This window comes from Mauremys mutica, chromosome 6 (genome assembly GCF_020497125.1).
Source record: "Mauremys mutica isolate MM-2020 ecotype Southern chromosome 6, ASM2049712v1, whole genome shotgun sequence".
NCBI lineage: Eukaryota > Metazoa > Chordata > Testudines > Geoemydidae > Mauremys > Mauremys mutica.
This window is the reverse complement of record NC_059077.1, coordinates 82,603,203-82,626,859: the sequence shown is the minus strand read 5'-3', so window position 1 is coordinate 82,626,859 and position 23,657 is coordinate 82,603,203. Positions and strand designations below refer to the sequence as shown.

General features: G+C 39.0%; 1 protein-coding gene across 3 annotated transcripts in view; it reads right to left on the bottom strand.

Moving 5' to 3' along the window:
* Nucleotides 1–12,762: 12,762 nt before the first annotated feature.
* Nucleotides 12,763–23,657, bottom strand: part of LOC123372908 (contactin-associated protein-like 4) — a 302,483-nt gene continuing 291,588 nt past the window's right edge. For all 3 annotated transcript variants that reach the window (XM_045021533.1, XM_045021534.1, XM_045021535.1), the window contains 3 exons: nt 21,339–21,557; nt 20,918–20,989; nt 12,763–15,972 (listed from right to left, as the gene is read on the bottom strand). In XM_045021533.1, the coding sequence (XP_044877468.1) occupies nt 15,779–15,972; nt 20,918–20,989; nt 21,339–21,557 (485 nt within the window). In that variant the 3' untranslated portion in view covers nt 12,763–15,778. The remainder of the gene's footprint in view (nt 15,973–20,917; nt 20,990–21,338; nt 21,558–23,657) is intronic.

Sequence of the window (23,657 nt, the reverse complement as noted above, 5' to 3'; positions counted from 1 at the left end):
ATTTCACTACATTACACTGCTTATTGGGCCTGATTCTACTATCCTTACTCACATTGGGCAATACCTTACTCTATTGAAATCAGTAGTCCTGCTTAAGGTGCTACTCTGTGGGCTAGACTGTGCCATTTAGAGCAACAGATCTGTGCTGGAGGCAGTGTAGAGCTGCACTATCCCAGGAGGAGTACTAAAGACATTAGAACAGGTTTTTAAAGGTGTTTAGGTGCCAAAAGCTGCAGACAGATCCCTTATGGCATTTCCTAAAATGCCCAAGCATTTTAGGCACCTAATGCCCATTGATTTCAATGGAAAGTAAGTGCCTCACCTGCTCAGGAGATTTTGAAAACCCTACTTGGCACCTATACAGTATACCAGTGGCCCCCAAGCTTTTCAGCATTGTGCCCCCCTTAGCCCTGTCTGTCCCCCTCCTTGAGCTGGTGCTGGCAGCGGGGACCATGGCTCCTGGGGAGGGGGAAGCAGACAGTGGGTAAGGGGACCAAGGCTGGGGCTGAAGTTGGGGGGGGAGAGCATGAACAGAGGTCTGCAGCTCGGGGGTGGGGCCACAGCAGAGTGGGGAATGGATGGTGCTCCCTCTCTGCCTCCAATCGGGGCTTGCCTGGGCCCTACCACAGCCCCCTGAACATTCCTCCATGTCCCCCTACGAGGGCATGCTCCACAGTTTGGGACTTCTGCCATAGACCTTTGAAAAACAGACCCATTCTGACCCAGAGAGGAAGAATGCCACCTGAAAAGTCCCTGTCATATGGGGAGTGTACAAATGGCTACACCCTGGCACAGGGTGCAACATGCCCTGCATAGCTGGCTATGGCTCTTCCTACTGCCTGCCTCCCTTTGAGCACCATTTGTCCCCAGAGTGCACTTCAGTAACACTTTCGTGGGGAACTTGCAAATCTGGCTGGACATTATGTGGGCTGTGTATAAGGGAGGGATGAAGAAAGCTTTTCCCCTCCCCTTCCCGGTGCAGCTATGGAAGGGGGAGCCACAATCTGGCCATATCTGAGTAAAGTTGGTAAACTCTGGTGCTGAGAGAAGAAAAATGAGGGTATTGAGTGCTGAATGTACAGTATTGCAAACCCCAAGCATTCAAAAATTGTGAGTGAGGTGCCCCAAAATCATGAGGGTGGATTAAAAATCATGAGATTTTGGGAGTGAGGGGGGTTATTTGCCTTCTGATTTTTTTAGTCTCTCAGGGTCACCTTTTTAAGCTTTTCTCCACAGCCATGAGGGCTGGAATCTTCCTTTTTAAAAAAACAGAAGTGAAAGCTGAGAATCTCGAGTAATTACCTGACTGCAGGAATGGGGCCTTTAAGAAAAACATCCAGTATCACGAGACTCATGGTAGACTCACAAGGAGCCAACAACACTAAGCATGAGGGAGCTGAGCAAGTCCATGTGCCTGTGAGATAAAACTGAAAGGCTTTGTCTTTGTCAACTCCTTTGTGATAATAGGCTGTGGGGCTCAGTACAAGGGTAACTTGTTGAGATTATATGCCCTGTGTTATACACTAAGTCAGGGGTCGGCAACCTTTCAGAAGTGGTGTGCCGAGTCTTCATTTATTCACTCAAATTTAAGGTTTTGCGTGCCAGTAATACATTTTAACCTTTTTAGAAGGTCTCTTTGTATAAGCCTATAATACATAACTAAACTATTGTTGTATGTAAAGTAAATAAGGTTTCAAAATATTTAAGATGCTTCATTTAAAATTAAATTAAAATGCAGAGCCCCCTGGACTGGTGGCCAGGACCCGGGCAGTGTGAGTGCCACTGAAAATCAGCTCGCGTGCCGCCTTCGGCACGCCTGCCATAGGTTGCGTACCTCTGCACTAAGTCATGCTGCCTAATCTAATGGTCCCTTCTGCCCTTAAAACCTATTAAATCTAATATTCTTTTTGTGAAATGTCATGAACTTGTATCCAAAGGTACACATTTAGTGTGTATATAGTGTTTGAGATAACTGACATTTACCTTTCCAAGTCCCCAATATTTATTCACTTTAATCACATTGGGTATGAATCTTTCATAAAGCTAATGCAAAGAACTGCCAGAAATTCCACCAGGCTTTTGTTGTACACCACCTCCATTCCCCCCTCCCCAGCCCTGCACACCCATCTTTGCTTGGATGCTGATACTACTCTTCCCTGCCCCTCAGATCCATTTTCACTTGTTACAAATATGACTGGCTATTAGGGTATGTCTACACAGCAAAGAAAAATCTGTGGCTGGCCCATGCCAGCTGACTCAGGCTCCAGGGCTGTTTCATTGCTATGTAGACTTCTAGATCTGGACTGCTAGCTGCTGTATAGACATACCCTCAGTTCCTTTTGCATGCCTGGGATATTGTTCTTGATTATTTCCTAATTAGAGGTTGCATAAATCAAGGTAGTAAGCTTCTGCAGTGAAATCTTGGCCCCACTGATGTTAATAGGAGTTTTGGTACCAAATGGGATACCATCCAATCTGTATGTCATTAATCTGTATTCTAGTATTCACTGAATTTGTATCAAAGGCTTGATTTCAACAGCTTCTCCTTCTCAGGTTCCAGCATTTCCTTTCCTGAAAAAGAACAGAGATTGGATCCAAAATCTTTTACTAGGATCCAAAGCTTTAGGTCAGTTGGGTGCTTAACTCAACCAATTTGCTTTTGAAACAGATTTCTGCTGTTTTTGTTTCCAATGTATTACTTTACAATGGCCAAAAAATGTGACAGCACAATATTGGCTAATGCTGATCTGCTTCAGTGAGAAGGTAAACTTTTAGATGCTGTGTGTTCCTTCTAGGAGCAATAGAGTAAAAAAAAAAAAAAAGATCCTCCTCTCCCCCTAGGATTCAAAGTACCTGTTAGACAAATTGGGCATTTTCATCATGAACCTTTAAAAAAAAACCAGAAAATGTATATTGCTAATTTACCTAGTAGTTAAACTAAGATCTAGGAAGTCTTTACATGGAAAAACAGACTGCACCAACACAGCATAACAACTAGCTTCTTGTTTTAAAATATTTGTGATGTTTGCTCATTGCAACCACAAGGCTCTTGTATTATTTGGAAGTGGTAGGCAAATTCATAGGACGCCTTTTCCTGGCTGCAGTAAAATACCCTGGTAATAGGGAGTCTGCCGAAGTCAGGCAGACACCTATCAGAGAGTGGAGGAAGGCCGGTATGCCAGTATGCCGGTATGCCGGTATGCCAGCTGTAGAACCATAAAGGCCCATAAAAGCTGAAAAGAGGCTATGTCAGGTCAATTAAAGAGACCTAAGTCTCTGGCCTGGTCTACACTGGGGGGGGTGTCAATTTAAGTCACGCAACTATAGCTACGTGAATAATGCAGCTGAAGTCGATGTACTTAGATCTACTTACCGTGGTGTCTTCACTTCCGGCCGGATTGGCGGGCAGTGATCGATCCAGCAGGGATCGATTTATCGCGTCTAGTCTAGATGCGATAAATCGATCCCTGAGCACTCTCCCATCGACTCCTATACTCCTGCTCGGTGAGAGGCACAGGCAGAGTCGACAGGAGAGTGGCAGCAGTCGACTCACCATAGTGAAGACACCACAGTAAGTAGATCTAAGTACGTCGACTTCAGCTACGTTATTCACGTAGCTGAAGTTGCGTAACTGAGATCAATCCCCCATATAAAACCAGGCCGAATTAAGGTCTGCAGACATGGTGGGGGAAGGACTGGTGCCCAGAAGCCAATATGGAAAGGCAACACCCCAGAGAGGGACCAGGGAAAGGTATTCCCTTTTTGTGTTGTGAGTCTCTCTTGTTTGACTGAAGAGTATTTTTTGTGCCTACATGGGGGCCCACCATGTAAATAGGAGAAAATAAACCCAAGTGAGGAATAAAACTGTCCAGAGTGGGACTGATTTACTCCAGGTCCCTCCATAGTTAGAGGGGGCAAACACTGAGCCTGCTGAGGAGAAGGAGATGCCTTGCCACAGGAGAGGAGCAGGGAGTAAATCCAAATCCAGGGAAGATAGTAGAGCCTGATTCTTCATCCTTCTAACTTCTATAACTAATATCCCAATTTATCCTTCTTTTCAGATCTTATCTTTTAAATACTGCAAAAAATGGTGGTTTTCATTATGTCACACTGAAATAGTTACATTTCTAAGAAAAGGTACTAACATAAAGTCTGAATTCACCTGAGTGGCTGAACATGAGCACACTGTAGATGACTGACGCTCAACAATAATTACTCAGCCCTGGTCTACACTGAGGGGGGGCGGGGGAAATTGATCTAAGTTACACAACTTCAGCTGCGTGAATAATGTAGCTGAAGTCGACATACTTAGATTGACTTACCGTGGTGTCTTCACCGTGGTGAGTCGACTGCTGCCTCTCCCCCGTCGACTCTGCTTGTGCCTCTTGAGGCGCTGGAGTACAAAAGTCGATGGGAGAGTGCTCGGTGGTCGATTTATCGCATCAAGACTAGACACGATAAATCAATCCCTGCTGGATCGATCACTGCCGATCCGGCAGGTAGTGAAGACATACCCGTCAGATTAAAAAAATAGATGTGCTTCTATTCTCAAAGTGGGCAATAAGAGGGGAAGACCTTAATAACCTGATGCATAGGAGCAATTACTAACTGGATGTATTTTATTCCACTGCTCTACAGACCAAGGGACTGGGTCTGTGTTTCTACTCTGGTAAAGAGATCATTGATTTCAATAAGGGACACAGGATTGGGCCTTAAGGTAGTAGAAAACACTTCTATGATATAGACAGGGGGCTTGGTAGTGCCCAGGCTAAAATTGAAAGACATTTTCTATTACAATCCTGTTATCCCACATTCATAATTTATTAAAATAACTATGTTTGACATTAAACTCTCCATATTTGTGGGGTGTTTTTTTTCCCCCAAGAACAAGATTATGGGGATTTCAAAAAAATAAAATATTTTCCATTGAGGAAAAAATGGGGACAACCTACTCTGCTGTGGGGAGGGCAACTCAAAAATGACTATTCATTTCAATTTTAAAAAAGTATGTTCCTCCAGTAATCCATAATGAGAACAAGTTGCTTTGGGAAATTTGGAAAAAAGGTTATAAAAATTTGAAAATTCAGTTCAGTGCATGCACAGTAAAACACACATAACTTTTACGGGGATAACTTAAACATGCAGCAGCCATTTAACTATGTACCGAAATGGACAGTCAACTGAAATGATGTATAAAGGCAAGACATTGAAATGCTGGAAGAAGTTATGTTCTGTGTGACACTGTGATTTAGAGGAATGAGCATAGGAAAGGAAGCTAGGGACTTGAGTTTCCCTTCCTATTTCAGCCATTGATGAGCTTGATAGTACTTTACGCGTATACCGCTCAGAGAGGTTGATTTGCCCAAGGTACACTGAAAGATATTGCTTTAAAACATAGAGCTTCAGACTTCTATTCCCATGTCTAATTGGTTAGACCAAAATTACCAGTGAAGGTAGCTTTTGCACCGAGTCTTAGTGTTTCCCTCTGTAAAATAGGTATTATTTATTTATCTAATGCATGAATCCCATTGCCCACGTGTTTAATCCAAAGTTTAAACCACTTAGTTTACTGATATTCTTATTTGGTGACTTATGAGATGTGTTACAGATAATCCACTTTCCAACAAATGGGGATTGAGGTGCCAGTCCACCGATGCTATTAGGTACACAAGTGCATCACTGTATCAGCAGAGGGAGAGAAAACTTGGAGATTGATTAGGTTTTCAATAGAGAGGGATAAAATATTTGCAATTAAAGTTTTCTTGGTTTTGGCTTTATGAAATTTGAGTGATTTTGACAATTTTTACATTGCTTTTCTATATTCTGAGTTGGTTTAGTTCATTGTGGTAGGTCACATCAGCCTGGTAGTATTGATTCTGGTGTCCTGATTGGCTGAACCTACCATGTGGTCAAGAGAACTAGTAGAAAGGTATTTTCTCACTTTTTAAGAGGGCACGGCTGCATTAAATTAGAGAACAGTAAAGGTGTCAGCATCAGCAGGAATCTGTGAGTGGCAGTATAGCTACCTAGCACCACAGCCCCCAAAAGATATTGCAGAAGAGGAAGTTCCATTTACTAAAAATCCCAGAGAGTAGCAGTCCACTAATCCTTGCTTCCAATAAAACTCCATTAATTACGTCAGAGTGCTAGGGATCATCAGTCACAGATTTGTCATAGACAAATGAATTATATGGCAACAGAGGGTGATATGTTCCAATAGGGTCCTTCATAACATGGTTCTGATATTTCAGATAAGCATCCAAACTGTGAAACTAATTAAAGCTGACCATCACTAGCTGTATAATTTTTGTGGTTTTTTTCTTTACCTGATGAAAATGTTGTGTAGCTTTTATGTGTAGTTTAGGTATACAGCAATTCACTTAGTCATACATGTAGTCCGGCTAAACTTAGTCTAGTGTTTGCATATTTTGAAATGTATGCTTCTCATAGTCACAGGTCCATACAATTCCGTAATGGATCCTAGTGGGAAATTGAATAGGTTATCTTCATCTTCTGCCACTTTGCTGCAACAATAACCAATGGACTCTATGTCGTCTTCTTAATTAAAAAGTGTCTAAATTAACTCTGAAATGACTTAATGGAAAATAAACTGCACATTTTCTAATTCATCCTCACAACACCCCTGGCTGCGAAGATAAATATTATAATCTTCATTTTCGCTAAGTGGGAAATTGAAACAGAGAAGTGAATTGCCCAAAGCCACACAGCAAGTGAGCAGCCAAACTGGAATGAGAATGTAAGGCTTCTTGACTCCTAGCCATGTGTCAGTTCCTCTAGACAATGCCACCTCTCGGATGGCTCTAAAGTATCTATCATAAATCTTATATAGCAGAGACCAGAAATGGCTCACCACCAAAACCATTTTTTTTTGGACATTTATACATAATGTATACATACTTTTAGGTTTGGACCAATGCATATTATTTAACATATATGTAGAGTGCCTAAACATTGTTGCACTATGGACCTATGCAAGTCCCATTAAGGTCAATGCCCTCAGTCAGACTAAGCCCTATATTACTAAGAGCCAGATGTTTCTAGTCCTAGGATTGCTTAAGGAACTACTCCATCCCTAGCACTCTGTGGGCACACAGTGCACCAAAAGGAATAGCGAGTGATTGGGAGGATTCTGTGTCATGGGTTTACCTTCCCAATACACCAGCCTGCAGAACTGCCCAGTTACTCAAGGGGAGTAAAATGCAATGCTCAGAGTAGTATAGAAGCAAGTGTGCTGAATGATTCCACATACTCCTCCTTAGGTAAGGTGCTTTCACACTGTCCCACTGCAGAGCTATATCACATAGGCACAATATAACTCTAAATAACAAATTCAAGAATTGCTTTTAAAAAATCCTACATGTAATTAAACCTGGCATTGTTCTGGCATGCTCTGTACCTTGCATTTTATAGAATGGAATTTGCTATCAGCATGCAAAGTAGCACACACACCAGTATGAAAGGCAACGAGGCCTCATGGTGAGCAAATGCAGAAAGGCCAGTTTTAGCTATTGCCAATAAAGCATGTTTTACTGTAAATGTAGTTAGTTTAAGAATATTACCATGTATTAAAGGAAATTAAAGATGACTACAGCAATGGAGAAAGGACTGTTAATCCCTAGAAAGTGCCATACTGGGTAAACAGGTACTACACAAGGGCAAAATTTCTATCACTGTATATATTCTGTGTCTCATTTGAAACACATTTCATTTCTAAAAATGTACCAGTTAGCTATCATGGGGTACAGAATAACAGGCATTCACTAACACTTTCTTAATTGGATTCTAATTAATAGGTTTATTTGTAATCATAAAATAAGACTGTCAAAGCAACTTATAAACATTTAAAATTCACAGTGTAATGGGGTACTGTTGCCCACTGTTGTAACTTTCTATAGAGGAAAATATATACTGCTGTGCTTAATTTACACCTGGAAATACTTTATTGTGCCAAATAAATAGCTGAGTGTCAATCTGACAGTAAAAAATAAAATAAAAAAGTACCTCTGAGCATGCTGTACAAAAAGAAATTGACAGATGTCCCTGACAATACAATTCAAATAAACATTGTTATACAAAATGAAAATATATCTATACAGAGCTTTATAAAAGAAAACATTCCCAGAGCTGTTTAGAAAACAATTATCATAATAGAAAATGTATCATTTTGCACTCTCATTTCCCTTACGTATTCTGTGCTCTGGGAGCCCAGCACACACAACAAGAGTACGAAACATCTTCTATAAAAATATAAAGCTATACTGTACTTCAATGCAAATCTAGACTTGATGCATTTTTCAGAAGTTTGATATCATATTTTAAACTGAATCATACATGAAACAGTTTCCATCCAGCAGGCTTGACTGAAGAAAACTTACACTATAGAACTACTTCTTTTAACTTGCACAGGCATACATTTTTAAAAAAAAAATGCATTTTCATTCTAAAAATTACTTTCAATGTTACTCAAGTGGGCATATACTATTGACTTATTTGCTGAAGAAAAAATGCACTCACCACCAAACATCTCCAGACTAGTGAACATACTAGTTTAACTATACCATGAGAATTATCACAAGCACATTGAAGCCATCAAAACTTATATGGTTACCAGTCCTAGCCCATATTGCTCCACCTAAGAATCAGCATCTGAATGTTGCCAATAAACTGGTCACCAAGGCACAGCAAATGTCACTTCCCAAAGTCCATGGATAGGCAGGAAGTACCCTGCCACTGACTCCATAGTAGCAATCCTACCTGGACAGTGCTGCACACTTTCCATTCAGCTGCTATCATCTTGAGCTCATGCTGGTGGACCAAACCGGAAAGAGATGTTGCCACTACCAGGAACTCTCACTAGGCAGTATGAACAGCTACTTGGCTTTGGGCTTCCATGCTGGCTCTGGAGCCAGCCTAACGGGTTCAAGTGTAGTGTGGTTCACTGGGCCAAGACCAGCCCCCTGCTGTTGGGCTCCTTGGAGGTCTTCTCAAGCTGACCACCACTGACTGGAGCAAGCCCATTTAGCTGTTGTGGTTCCTCCCTGTCCCCCCTACCGTACCCTAGCCTTGCTTGTCTTGCCCACATACAATCACTGTATAGCTATAATTTGTGTCTGTTGATGATATCAGATCACACATAATGGGCCTTCAGTCCTCTTTCTTCCAAAGATCACATTGACTTCAGTGGGAGGTATGGCTGTTCAAGCAATGCAAGATTATAATAGACATGAAACACTGTAAAAACACAAATTGTTTAAGTTCTCCCCCCCAGCTACAGCATCACTATATCCTCAGCAGGTATAAATCAGCGTAGCTCCATTGATTTCAATGAAGGGAGATTTTACTGGCTGACATTAACAATTAGAAACAAGTAAGATATCACATACACCTCTGTGTGATAACTTCTGACAAATATGGATTCTTTTTATTGGTGGCTTAACTAAGTGCACATTTGTTATTATGATCAACATTTTAAAGCACAGTTTCAAAATATAGAAAACTTTAGCTTGCTGACACTATGTCGCTGTGTTAAAGGTAACAAGAAATGCTTCTTTTGCTGCAAAGATATCAGAATGTGCTTATGTTTAGTTATTTAATGAAAAGCATTGTTGATGCCATTTAGTGCAAGACATATGTAAGGAGATATGCAGGATCTATAATTTATATATGTAGAATGGATTTACAACTATTAGTTTACAGTAAAGCTTTTTTTTTTTTAAACGTGCAACAGTAAATGTGGTAGAGATAATAAAGATCAGCCAGGGTGACTAGAAGAGTACTAGAAAGGGCTAATGAAGCAGACAAGAGGACTAGGTGAAGGAGAGATAATATCTGGGAGAGCTCAATGTCCCAAGGAGCCTAAGAACATCCCGGAAGCTCCCCAGGTACCTTGAATTGGACAAATTTCCTAGGCTAGAGTACACCTGGCTTAGTGAAGGAGTAATTCACTCATTTTCTACATTCGCTCCTGGCTAATTCTGAAATCTTACAGCTTCACCGCTAGTAGCTACTTTGTTGTAATGGAATTTGTGCTCTGCTTTGTGCTTATCCATATTAAATCCATCCTGTTCGCTTCAACTATTGCCCACTTACATGAATCTGCTGGGCACTGATTGCTGCTAACACATGGCATGTGAGCATATTTCTCCTTATGCAATGGTCCAAGAATGATTTTTCAGGTGTGAATCTGTCCTTATACACAGAATAGGAGAGGAAAAAAATTTAAAACAAGGAATAAACTCCTGAAACAAATTGGTTAAAAAAATATGGGTAAACAACATATTGTTTAAAAGATTGATGCTGTGTTCTATTATAATAATATTTATCATTTATATAGTGATTTTCAGCTTCAAAGTGCTTTACAAACAGTAATTATTCTACCTACACACAACCCAAATATTTTTATCCCTATTATACATATGGAGCAGAAAGGTTAATGGTTTCCATAAGGCCAGGGAGGGGTGTGAGGGGTAAAATCTGAAGTACCTGGTTCCTTGTCTAAGGTTCAAATCACACATTTATTTATTCACAGAAATATGATGAATGTATGATAATTACTTTTGTTGCTTTTAAACAGGCACCTATCAGTTCACTGATACTGTAGCAGAGAGTCATGTTCAGTACCCTTTTTTCTTGGCCCAGTGTCCTTTATGCTGGATACTTTCTAGTTAATGCTGGCCACATCAACTGTTTGCAGCGTACACCTGTTTTCTAAAACAAACAAAAATAACCTACCCTCCTCCCCCCCAAAAAAACCATGAGACTATGGTGTGCTAAAAATGCGGTGGGGGGGGTACAAAATTGTATATTCATGTCTTCCATAGTGGGTATCACATCAGAATAGTTAGAGGATTCAAATGATAGGTTGCAGCGAGTATTGTGGCACACAGATGTTTGTATTCAAATCTGAAAATATAGCCTGACCTGTACTCAGTCTCCCATGGTTGCTGCTGGGTGCTTGGAGTCTGACACAACAGCCACTGATTCCTCCATATTCCCCATGGAATTTAAGGGGAATTGGGTTGGCTTCTTCTTTCCCCTCATGCAGGATTTTAGGGGCTTTCAGTAAAGCCCGCTGCCTCACTTCATCTGCAAAACAATCTTCTGAAGGGAAGGCTGGAGATGCAGTACTCCTCCCCACCCCCCCAAATACACGGTTGATTGTTTAATAGAACTATGCTTGAAGTAGATACATATACACAATCCACTGCATTTTTAATTGCTTGTTTGTCCAAAATATTGCAAGAATATTTCCCACTACATTACACACTGGACTGTCCATCATTTCACTCTTTCCAATCATTGTGTAAAGTATTAGGGCTGGTGTAGAGCCTTGGCCTTGGATCTGACTAGATGGAACAGGAGACTCTCATACAGAAATGGAGCTTTTTCACCCTTAGGCCATGGGTTCATATTCTGCCTAGATCAGTAGAGACTGTGGGCCAGAACTCTATCCTTGGTTATCCCCAATTCAATCTCATTTAAAGCAATGCATATGCACAAGAATAGCTGAGGGCAGAATTTAATCACAGGTCAAAGAGAATGGACCTAGCAACTTATATGAAACGAGGTCATGGTTTCATTTCAGTTCCCCCAAACTACCACCATAACTAGCACCAGTTGGGTCCTTTCTTTGTCAATTGAAGCAGTGAGATAAAAACACTAAAAGGGCTGAGAAGTCACACAAGCCCAGATCCTGAAAGGTACTCAGGCACCTAACTGTCTCTCCTTTAGTGTCTAAATACCTTTGAGGATCTAGGCCATAGTCCCTCCAGAACTGGACTGGGGCAAACAAGCAGGGTTAATTAGCAGATCTTGCACCATAAATACCCCTGTCATATTCTGATGCTTGTTCCTTGTGCTGTCAGTTTGCCTTTATACAATTTTATCCTTTTATTTAATACTGATTTCTTCAGTTTTTCTGCCTAATAGTGCTCAATCTCATTAAATGATCAGAAGCTCCAGGGATTCATTTGTGCTGCAGAATTAGGGCCTGATTAATAAAATTCTGATCACTTCAATTATGTGGCATTTTGCATGCTCTGCAACTACACCCCAGAGAGTCATGTTTTCGCAACATGGAGTTTTGTGAATTAAATTATTTTTCTGTTGCAAACAAGACGACACATTTTGCTGATAATACAATGTGGCACTGCATAGCTCTGCATGGTTACAGCTTCAATATGAATACGTGACCTTCCCAAGTTTTCTCAAGTTAATGCATTTTATTTCCAAAGTCACTTGTTGAGCTGTAATAATTATTTTGTTCATCCTGTGCCACAATTCGTAAGTAAATATTAGCATCAGTGTTAATTTTTGGGCTGTATGACATGTTTCTCATTAAATGTTTGTAGCGCGCTTTCACTGCATTTAGTATGTTACACAGGCTTGGGCAATGCACCAACAGAAGTGTTTGTTTGAAGATGAATTAAAAACAATTATTATTTTACAATGATTGACTAAATACAGGATGTATAAATAATTGCAGCCCTTATGCAGCCTTAGCCCACACAAAGCATTACAAATTTCCTCAGGTTTCATGCCACTGTTTACTCTCTATACAACTTAAAGAGGAGAGTATTTGCCATGGAAATGGGTCAGTACATAGTAGACATGCTATACTAGGTCTACAATGCACAGCATTTTTATAAATAACCACACTCACCAGTATGTTATATGCACTTCTACTTTTTTTACTGCTTTAAGAAAAAAAAAAGAAGAAGAGAGAATCAGTATATTGTCCTAAGTTTTAAACTTTTTTATACAAATTTTTAAAAATATTTTCCTCACTTTATTTTAAAAATTGTTTTATTAACAGAGGGAGGCAAAAGATTACACATTGGGATAAGAGGGTCAAGGAAGGGACAGCACAATGGTGTACAATGTATCAGTGCACTTTGGTGCCACCATTTTGTTGTACCCATAAGAAGGCAGCAAATAGTGGATAATGTTGTTTCATTGACTCTGAACCTGTATATACCAGACTCCATCTATGAATATATGATCAGTCTTTCTATGGCGGAAAATGGGCATTTATTCCTTCTGAGAGATGCAATTACTGTATGCTACAAATGTGTGGATGTGCATTCAACAACCCCCACCCATTTTTTTCTTCACACAGTAAAATGCCATAAAAGGTCTTAAACATAGTGTGTCATTCACACTGGAATTTTTTTTTTCATATTTAATTATTTTTCAAAATGGGTCTTTACTGAGCTATGGCCTTCCTGTTGCCTTTAAAAAAAACAAACCCACACCCATCAATGAATAATGAAAGAATACAATCATTCTCTTGACAGAAAGTGAAAAAAAGAAGTTTTTCTTTCCATTTTGACACTCAAAAACAAAGTTAAAACAAACAAATGGAGGAAGAAACAACAGGTAACTGGAATGTTAAATGTGTATATTTCCAACTTGTCCTGGTGTGGATACACTTTGGGTTCCTATTACAATCTGAAAAGTATGTGGGAAGTGCCCACAAAGTAGAGTGTCTCTTTTATAATTCAATGACATATTTCTTTGTGGCGGCAGCATCCAACACATTAAGATCCCCAATATCACAAAGAGTTCAGTCCTGTCCCATATGGTCACTGTTGCACCCTTGACTGGTAAAGGTATAGGTAGTTTAAATGGGGTTCTTACATCAAGTGTTTATTTGGAATAACAATTGCACATAATGAATAGAGAAGGGTGGGACATTTATATCAGTGCTATGGAGGAGGGAAAATATTGGCAGAATCATTAGTGAAAGAGGGATTTGATCCAAAGCCCAGTGAAGGCAATGGAAAGATGCCCATTGAATTCAATACGCTTTGGCTCAGGGCTTTAAAGAGGGACAAGGTGCTTCCCTCTTTAGAGAACAGGTTTGAGTTTAAACCAGACTAGATGCAATTGCAATAAAACAATGTTTAATGGTTATGACCCAGGAAATGTAGGAAAAACTCAGCACTGAGTAAAGAAGAGGGACAGAAGGAGACTGTGTGCCCCAGCCTAAGGGATGTGTGATTGAAAAGGCTCCCAGTGTCAACAAGAAGGGGAGAAATGTACACCTAGACATGAAGAGGAGCTGTAAAGGGAGACTACAGTGAGACTACAGTGAGGAGTCAGTAAAAGTGAGGAAGGAAAACAAAGCTAAACGAGCATATTTTCAAAGAGACCTCAACTCAACCTCTAAATTTACACCCATCATTTCTGTAAAGCAATTTTACACATGCACGTTTTTGGCCAACTGCCTCAGACTTTTGTGCTCAGATAATGTATTTGGACGTCTAGGGTGGGATTTTCAGAAGTGTTCAGAGTCGAGCTAACTGTATTCCCATTGACTCAGTGGGACTACCATTGGCTTCAATAAAAGCAGAGTTAGGTCAGCATGGAGTAATTTCTAAAATCCCATCCCTATCTTTTCAGGCAGAAATGATCTTTGCATTCTTAAATCCAGGTTTTAGACACACAACGCTTAGTAGCTCCAGAAAAGCTCATGTTCCAGAATGGCTCAGGCTTAGAGGCCAGACTTTTGAAATTTTGTCCTAATGATTCTATATGTTTGGCTTTAAAGGGAAGTTATTATAATTTACTGTAATATCTCACTGAGGTATTATTAGGTATTATTATGGAGTGCAGTGCAAGATAATTAGAGGATCAGGAAGTGTGCTATTTTTAAAATGTCTTATCTTACCAGGATCAAAAAGAGAAACTGATTTCCTTTATTTTATACAAATTAACCTTGGGACTTGAAAGATCATATCTCTGCTGCTTTCAGAGAGCATACCTTTTGTAGTGAAGGGAGACAATTACATTTAGGCTGCATTGATAAATTTCCAATTTCCAAAATTTACCAGCCCAGGTACTCTATTTGTTCACCTTGTGCTGTTATTATTAATGATAATCAATAAGTGAATGATATTTTACTCATCTTTACAAATAAGCAGCATTCACAGGGTGCTGGATTATGCAAATAATGTGGTAACTTGCTGCGATCCACTGCCAAACACGTGATGAAAGAGCTTGTATAATTTACTGCCACACTTTGTGCACACTTCAGCCTGCACCCTGATAGAACTGCAAACTTCAAAATTAAATTCAGTAGCTAAAGATTGCCAGTGTGTCCAATTGAATAAAGAGGGCCAAATGGATCCAATTACCCCATTCTCCACAGCCAGGTTAGAAACTGATCTGTTAATGACATCATTGGTCATGTCACACAGAAAAATAAATAAGGGTTTTGTTTAGTTTTGGGTATCTGGCTTGATGGCTCATGAGTAGAAGTTGACATTGGCCAAAGGGATTCAATATCAGGAAGTCACTGGGAATCACTATAAAGCAACATAGCAGAGTTTCTTAAGTAAACGTTACAGTTCAACTTTGACCTTGAACAAAATGCCTGAATCACAGATTTTAAAGAGCTGGATGGAGGCAATAGCTTAACAATTCTCCCACTTAAATACCATATTCAGCATTCACGTTAAAATTCAGTTGTAGAAGGTCACATCAGAACAGTCGGAAACTACCAACAATGAAATTGGTTACAATATCTAATTCACTGTTACATAAAATGCATTTACGGTATAATAGCTAAGGAATGCATGTAATTTAAAGAGGCCTCCTATAGCAATCACTGAGACTGAACATATGCAGTATAATAGGTCTCAAATCCATTGCATTTACTTTGAGTGCAAGAGCTTTTTTGTCCATTGAGAGCCCCTGGCTTAGCAAGAAAGTCAGACAGTCACATTATTATATTAAATTAAATCATAAATGCCAATCAGAAGAAGTATTCCTTTTGATTTTCGTTGACTGTATTTTGCATGCTGAGCTCACATTTCAGGGCAGTCTCGGCACTGTCCTCATTTTCTGATCCTTTTGCCTCATTTTTTTTATATACGCTTTTTTTTTTATAAATGCGTACAGCTATGGCAGTGATGCAAAGCAGGATGAATATCACAACTGCTATCACACCTATGGAGGAGAGAGGAGGAGAGAAAATTGATCAGATATACTAGACAAATAATAAGTGAGGTTCATAGCTCAGGTTCAACCAGTGTGTGCTGTAGAACCAATGTGGTGGGACCCCCAAGATGGGAAATGGAAGTATGACAACAATCCCCCTGAAACTCCTAATGAAACTAGAACTTCAGAGCAAACTGGTGCAGCCCACAAATGAACAGGCCTGGCCAGAAAATGTAAGGAGTGAGGAGCATTCAGAAGAAGTGCTAATTCAAATACCTCTCTTGGACATCCTTTTATGGCATCTAGCCAGAGTATAATGCTTCCCATCTCCAGATATGATGGTGCCAGTTCCAATACCTGCCCTCACCTCTTAGAAGAAAATCCCCATTCATATGCAGTTTCCCTTGGAAGCACAAGTTGCAGTGGGCAAGTATTCACAGCCCTAACTTACGCTCCCTACTCTGAATCAAGCCCTACATCTATACTGTATCATTATAGTCTACTATTAGATGTTTGTCATAATAATCAAGACATGCTTGATTGAAAAAGAGGCTGACCATATGTTCTTTGGGCCCCTAAGTGGAAAAAATGTGGGGTTCTTTTCCTTCCTGTAATCAGGATTGTGTCAGTGTGTGTGATGGGTGAGGTGTGTGCATGCCTGGTCCCTGAATGAACAGGAATATTTGTGGCTCCATGGATAGCATTGGCTTTGCCACTTCTTCAGATGTTTTTGATTTAGTTTTGCCACACAATACCACCACCACCCCAACTATCATAACGATAATCCAGTAATCCAGAGCCTGCTGAATGGAGGAAAAAGAAAGGGTGAGAGAAATATCTTTGTACACTTATAATTTGGGGAAGCACTCAGATACCATGGTGATGGTCACCATATAGGAGACTAAATAGATTGGGCAGATAGAATTAAAGCTGCCAGCACCAAAGATTTATAGTACAGTTCCTGTAACAGAGTAGGGCAAGAAAAAGAGAAATGCTTACAGTTCCATATCAACCACGTAGTGTAAATGAAAACAATGCAGCCGTTCTAAAATAAAAGCAAGGATTTGGCCATTTGTCATCATCTCATAAAAATCTACCATCTTCAGAATGCTTCATTTTATATTAAGTTACAAGGACCTTATTGTGCAATTTTTCTCTTGCTATAGAAATCTCACTGATGTTTTGAGTGCAGACTGACTGCATGATCTGGACTTTATTAAGATACACCAGGATGTACACTGTTTTGTTTTACTGTAACAGCACATACATACTTTGAGGGCTTATCTATGCACAATTTTCTAAAGCAATAGCATTAAGGTGGTACAATCCCTTATGTGTTAGTGCAATTATACCTGTAGCAAGGTGCTTATATTAGTATTAGGGGTTTAATGGATATAACCTAAAGCAGCACAAAAACTGTGTGTACACTAGAGCTGTGTGAATTATTGATTTTTTGGTTTTCTGGCACTTACAATAAAACTATCTGCACTCTGATTGGCAGAATATTAGAATAGCATATCATTACTGAGAAAATTACAAAAAGACTAGATAAACCAGACACCCAGAACCAATCAGAATGGAAGGAATGGCATAACTTGAAAAATCTGATTGGCTGAGACAATTCCATTTCAGTATCATAATAATCACAAATTTGTATTCACTAGAATGAAAAATTAAACTGTGTGCATAAGACTCCTCAAATGCCTCGATACCACGGTGATTGGACCTTATAATTGCCCCCCACCCCGATTAGTTTGTCTAACAAATTAACATAGGAAAAGTGCTTGATTCAGAAGCACTTTTGATTGGGGCGACACTTTGGTTTGCTGGAGGGGCCCTTTGGTAGAGAGGGTTCTCAATCCTTTTTTGTCTGAATCAACCTTTCCTTGCAGGGCTGAGCCCATAAGTAGCATTTTTTTTCTCAAATAAATGTTACTCAGTGACACCAAAATAATTGAAATTCCCATTGACAGAAATTATCTGTGGGTGGAATTCATCCATGGCACAAAGGAAAACACACATTTCTTAATCATGACTTTATTGTACCATAGGGTCCTGCATGAGGCTGTACAAATATGTCTGCATACTTCTCACTTCCCACAAAAAAGGGGAATGAAGGTTGATGATGGAGTGGGCCACAGACGACCTAGGTGAGGGGGTTATGGAATTCACTTTTACATTAACCTAGTGGCCCCTTTGGCTAGAGTGGTGGACCTATAGCCTTGAGTAGCAGTCATAGAGGGTCCAGCCCTGGCTTAAATGTTGGATTTCACCCCCTCAGCCCACTCGTCTTCACACCCATAGGCCATTATTTTTCAAACTTTGTGGGAGTGAAGCTAATTTTCTCCTATGAGAAGACATAATAGTTTGGTACTGAATAGTCTTCCTGATTTACAAGGAAATTTTGACAAATGAATGACTAAATACCAGAATAGAGGATAGTTCTAAGACCCTCTCAAGTTTGTGACAAATATATGTATAACATGCTACGTACAATATAAATCTAATTAAGGTTGACAATACCAATTTAATTTAAGGGTGAAAAACATTACAGGGATGTTGCAGTTATTCCCAAAACAGGCATTATAAACCTAGGAAATTCAAAGTTAAGGATTAATTTAAAAGAAATTCAAACATGTTAAGACATGGAAATGCACAATTAAGAAATCCAAATAACCTTAACTCTGCTCAGTAGTGTACTGTGAGAAAAAAAATGTGGGAAAAAAAGATGTTATCTATAAAAATCAATTTGATTTAATCTGGGACTGCAAACACTATGAGACCTTAACCATATAATCCTTTGGTTACTGCATGTCATTATTACAAGGCAGAGTCAAGGTTGATGAAGTGACTGAACTGTGCATGTCCATGCTATACAAAGTGTTTGGTAAAATATGTAAAACACACTGTAAAAGAAAGAAATGTTTTGTATGGCTAGCTGAGGCCTGGTCCAAACCCCAGTCAAATCAACGAGTCTTTCTATTAATCTTAAAAGTACTGTAGTTGGATCAGGTCCTAAAGCCATAAGCAGAAGTATCTATATTTTTTCTAGAATTTTTGGTTGAGAAGTCCTCAGATCTGATTACTATTCATTGAACCTGGTACCAATAATACTAACCTCGTACTTTTCTTTTCATACCTTTACCATATATAAAAGTATCCATTAATTTCAGGACACTACATATAATTTCAGGACATTTCTAATACAATTCTAATGTAATTTCAGGACATTTCTTAGCTCTCCCAAACATTAGTAACAAAAATAAAAGCACCATCAACCTTCTGTATTCAACGTTGTTAACCAAAAATATTCCAGAATTTGCCCTAAAACTACAGACTTTAGCACTACCATTTAAGCAGGCAACCTTTGATCAACTGTTGTTTTAGTGGTTTTAAGGAAGTGACTTGTGTGGACAATACATCATTAATCATCTGCCATATTGGGTAGAGGATACCATCATTTCAGTTGTTCTATATGTGACTGCAGATTCTGTTGTTATAAATCCCTTATACTTGGTGGGAAGTTTTGGTAGTTTTATTCCACTAAATTTTGTACTTTGTATGTTCAGGCTCTTAAGGCCCTTGCAAAAGAAACATATTCAGAATTTAACCAGAGAAGACAAATGATGGATTCTCTTTTTTCTGTTCAAGTCATTAATTGAAATTGAATCACTGAATGATATAGCAGAAAAACCATATTCAGGACCAAAGAGAAGTTCCTTCATCTCTCCTCTTCCAAGTTAAAAAAAAAAAGACCATCAGAAAACTCTCACAGGATAGAGTCTCACAGGATAGCTATTTAAAGGAATGTCACTGTCATATATTTGTTCCAGCACCATTTGTGGAAACCGAAATTCTACTGAGAGTATTTTGTCCCCAGACTCACATTATCAGACTTGCTTGACTTCTCTGAAGCTTATCCTTCTGAAGAGAGAAAATTGTTAGGCTTTCTAGCAGCTCAGTTCAAAAGTTCTAAGAAGTCTGCAAGAGCCAGGAACAAAACCTGGATTTGCTGACTCCAAATCCATAGTACTCAATTTCAAGGTTTTCTATTGACAATATAATGTACACCTTGAACAAAATAAAATGAGACTTACACAAGATAAGTGCCATTTTATTTCATGTTGAGTGATTAAATTGTGTATGATTCTCCCACTGCAGAACCGTTAATAAAAACAGATTTTCTTAAAAAGTGCTTAAACAAGAACTATATGTGATTTTCCTGAAAAAGCAGTAAGGTAGATCAGCAGAAATTGTAAGGAGAAGCAAGAAAAACAATACTATGATCAACACTAACTATATTTTTAACATCTTAATGTGGATTTTATTTTCTAACTTTTTTGAAACACTGAAAATCAGTGCAAATGGCACTCAATCCATGAGCGTCTTGCACTGAATGGCAAACCAAAATGAAACCTGCCTTGGGGTACAACAGGCATTCAAGCCATGCAAATTCTCCATTTTCTCAAGCATAAAGGCAAGGAAAAAGCTGTGCTGCTGAGATCTATTTAACAAAGGGTTTCCTCACTTTGAACATGCTCCATTGGCAAAAGTAAATCATTGTAAATGCCAAAAAGCCGTAAAAATGCTCTTTCCTTGAAAATATGCTGTACGCCCTAAGGTATCCAAGTAGGTATCCATATCATAGATACTTGCATTAAGCAGCTTAGTAAACTGTTCTTAAGATGCTGTGCATCAATAGAGTATTCAAATATTTATATAAACTGTCACTACATAAGCCAATGTAATAAGTAGACAAAAGTTCCTGATATTTTAAAACATCATTTTGACTTTTTCACTCAGCATCTAACACTTTGTAGTAAAACAGAGCTTCTTTTAATTTGATACTGTTTTCCTTGTGCACCCAAAAGTTCCAGTGACTTCACTTTAGCATTGAAAGATTCAAAGTTAATTTAAAAAATGGTTCCAGTGAAGCCTTTATAGTCTCTATTACCTCCAATAATTGCAGAGTCACTTCGGATTGCATTAGCTAAGGGCTCTCCCTCATCTATTGGTCCAGAATGATCTGCAACAGAATAAAAAGGAAAATGACAGACAAGTAGAAAGGAGGATTCTCAAGATACTTATATATGGTTATGGTTCACACACAGTATGGAACTGTGAAGTTAGTGTGGGTCTACATGGTTCTAAAGCTCAATGTTGTAAATCACACTATGTGGAGGTGAACAGGAAAGTGAAAACATTAAGAGGAAATGACAGAGGCTAGAAAAATGGAAGAGAAGAACAAACAGAACAGAGCACATTTTCAATCTACCCCTGTCATGTATACCCATATAAAAAAGACAGAAACGAATGAAGTTCTGAGAACTCTTCTTGTGTTGTAGAGGGTAAAACAAGTAATACCCATATGCTACCTGCAAATGAATGGGTTGTTTCACTTGATGTTGAGTCAGCTCCAGTTGAAGTACCGCAGTTAGATGCAGTGAAGCGTCCCTTTACAATGACTGGTGCTGAGCTGGTATGGTGCAATGCAGCCTTCAAAGGAGCAAAGTGGTTGAACTGCACTGAAGAGAGACATCCAATAAACCCCTGAGAGTTTGCCTTCATTGTGTCCTGATCTATATCATTACTTTCTGTCAATCAAAAGAGAAAAAAAACACAATCATAGTACAAATGTACAAAATAAAGTGAAAGAAGAATAATTAAATAATTGAACCTGAATTCCTCTGACTATATTTATGCTACAACAACAGATGTAGATTTGCTGAATTTCTTTTTTGTCTTGTCTTTAATGAAAAGACAGCCAGATATATTCAACTTTTTTTTAAAAAATGGATGACAGTTGCTAGTCTGCTGAGGGACACGCAGTTAACTCACTATAGTTAAGTTGCAAAGCAAAAAGATTCAAATGCAACTAAAATATTTAAATTAAAATGTATCCTTCTTTCATTCTGCAAAGAAATAAAGTACATTCATGAAAAATACATACTATACTATGCTATTACTCATAAATATGTACATTATTGGATCATATTATTTCTACAGATTCACTACTCCTTTCCATCACTGGCATATCTGCCAAACAAAAAACATCTGCAGACCTCAGATACTGGGAACTCATACAGATGCCTTGCTTGTGAAATGTTAAAAATGAATATTGGTCCAATCTAGTGTACCTGTTAAACACAATACCTGTCCTGCTTCACTAAAGGGAAAAACAAACTACTAACTGTCTTTTGGGTTACTTTCATAAAAAATATTGCCCTTTCAAAGCCCTTTGTCTACTCACCACCCAGCATTCCACTCTGGAATGTGGATAGAACTAATCTGTGCTGGCAAATTTAATTTAAAGAACGAATTCTGGGTAACACATAATATTAACTGCCCCAAAGATATGCTTACAGAAAATAAGTTTCTGAGCTCTGCCCAAGTTAAATCATGCAGTCACAGCCTCTACATTAACAAATACACCTCTACCCCAATATAACGTGACCCTATATAACACAAATTTGGATATAATGTGGTAAAGCAGTGCTCTGGGGAGGCGGGGCTGTGCACTCCGGTGGATCAAAGCAAGTTCGATATAACGCGGTTTCACCTATAATGCGGTAAGATATTTTGCCTCCCGAGGACAGCGTTATATTGAGGTAGAGGAGTATTACAAAGTTGATAGTTTGTATGCTCAGTTTAAGCACAAAAATTAGCTCATAACCTTTAAAGTGCTGGAAGTTGTTACCATTATATCAGTAAATACCTGTACATTAGTTTGTTGCTATGTGGTGAAGGGGATGACCAACTCAGTCTTACCATGTGAAATGAAAACCTGGATAGGAGCTGGCAAAATATAAAACTTAACACCTTCATCAGACACCTTCTGCTTAATTCAAAAGAAATTTTGAAACAAACATTACTGAGCTCTGAGCAAGACATTGCTTGTTCATTTCAAATGACAGATTCTATAAAAGTATGATAAAATTAACCACCTCCAGTAGAGACTCATCTAAAGAACATGGTGGTTAAATGGCCAGTAGCTGGTCTACACTAGTGTTCCCACCATACTAACATTGGAGCTGCACTGCTGGTATGGCAAATGATGGGAAACAGCCAAAAGTCATGCCTAGAGCTGCTAAAATGGGTGAATTTGCCTCACTGCTATGTGCTCTTTAATAGGTTTGGGGCGGTGTCAGCACAGCCCCATCAGAACCGTGGGAATATACCCTTACCAATGAAGTTGAGCAGCTCGAGAGAAGAGAAGCCCTTTAAGCTGGAGAGGGGACAATGATTGTCCTAAGATGCGCATGAAGGAGAAACCCTTTGTCTAACTGAGTAGGATAGAAAACCTGACATCCTTTGCCATTATAAATCATTTGGTGCTAGGCAGCCAATGTGCTTTTCTAAACAGAAACAGATTTGGATATTTAATAATCCTTGTGTGTGAATTTCACTCATTTACTCTCCTAAACAAAATAACATATCGGAAGTCTAGACTTTCCTGACCATTTGTAGTAATGGCATGTTGTCGAAAATAATGTTGCGGGGGGAGGGGGGAATTAGTTTTGTGGTACACTGTAGCTCTGCACTTTTCACGTAGGTATTTTATACCAGCATTTCAGCTCATTTGCTAAGTTTATTTTGAGATGATTCATAAAATAAAGATAAAGTTATCCCACCTACACTACCTCCTTCTACAAAGAGCTTGTTTTGAATTCTGCCTCATCTATCTGTCCTCAATG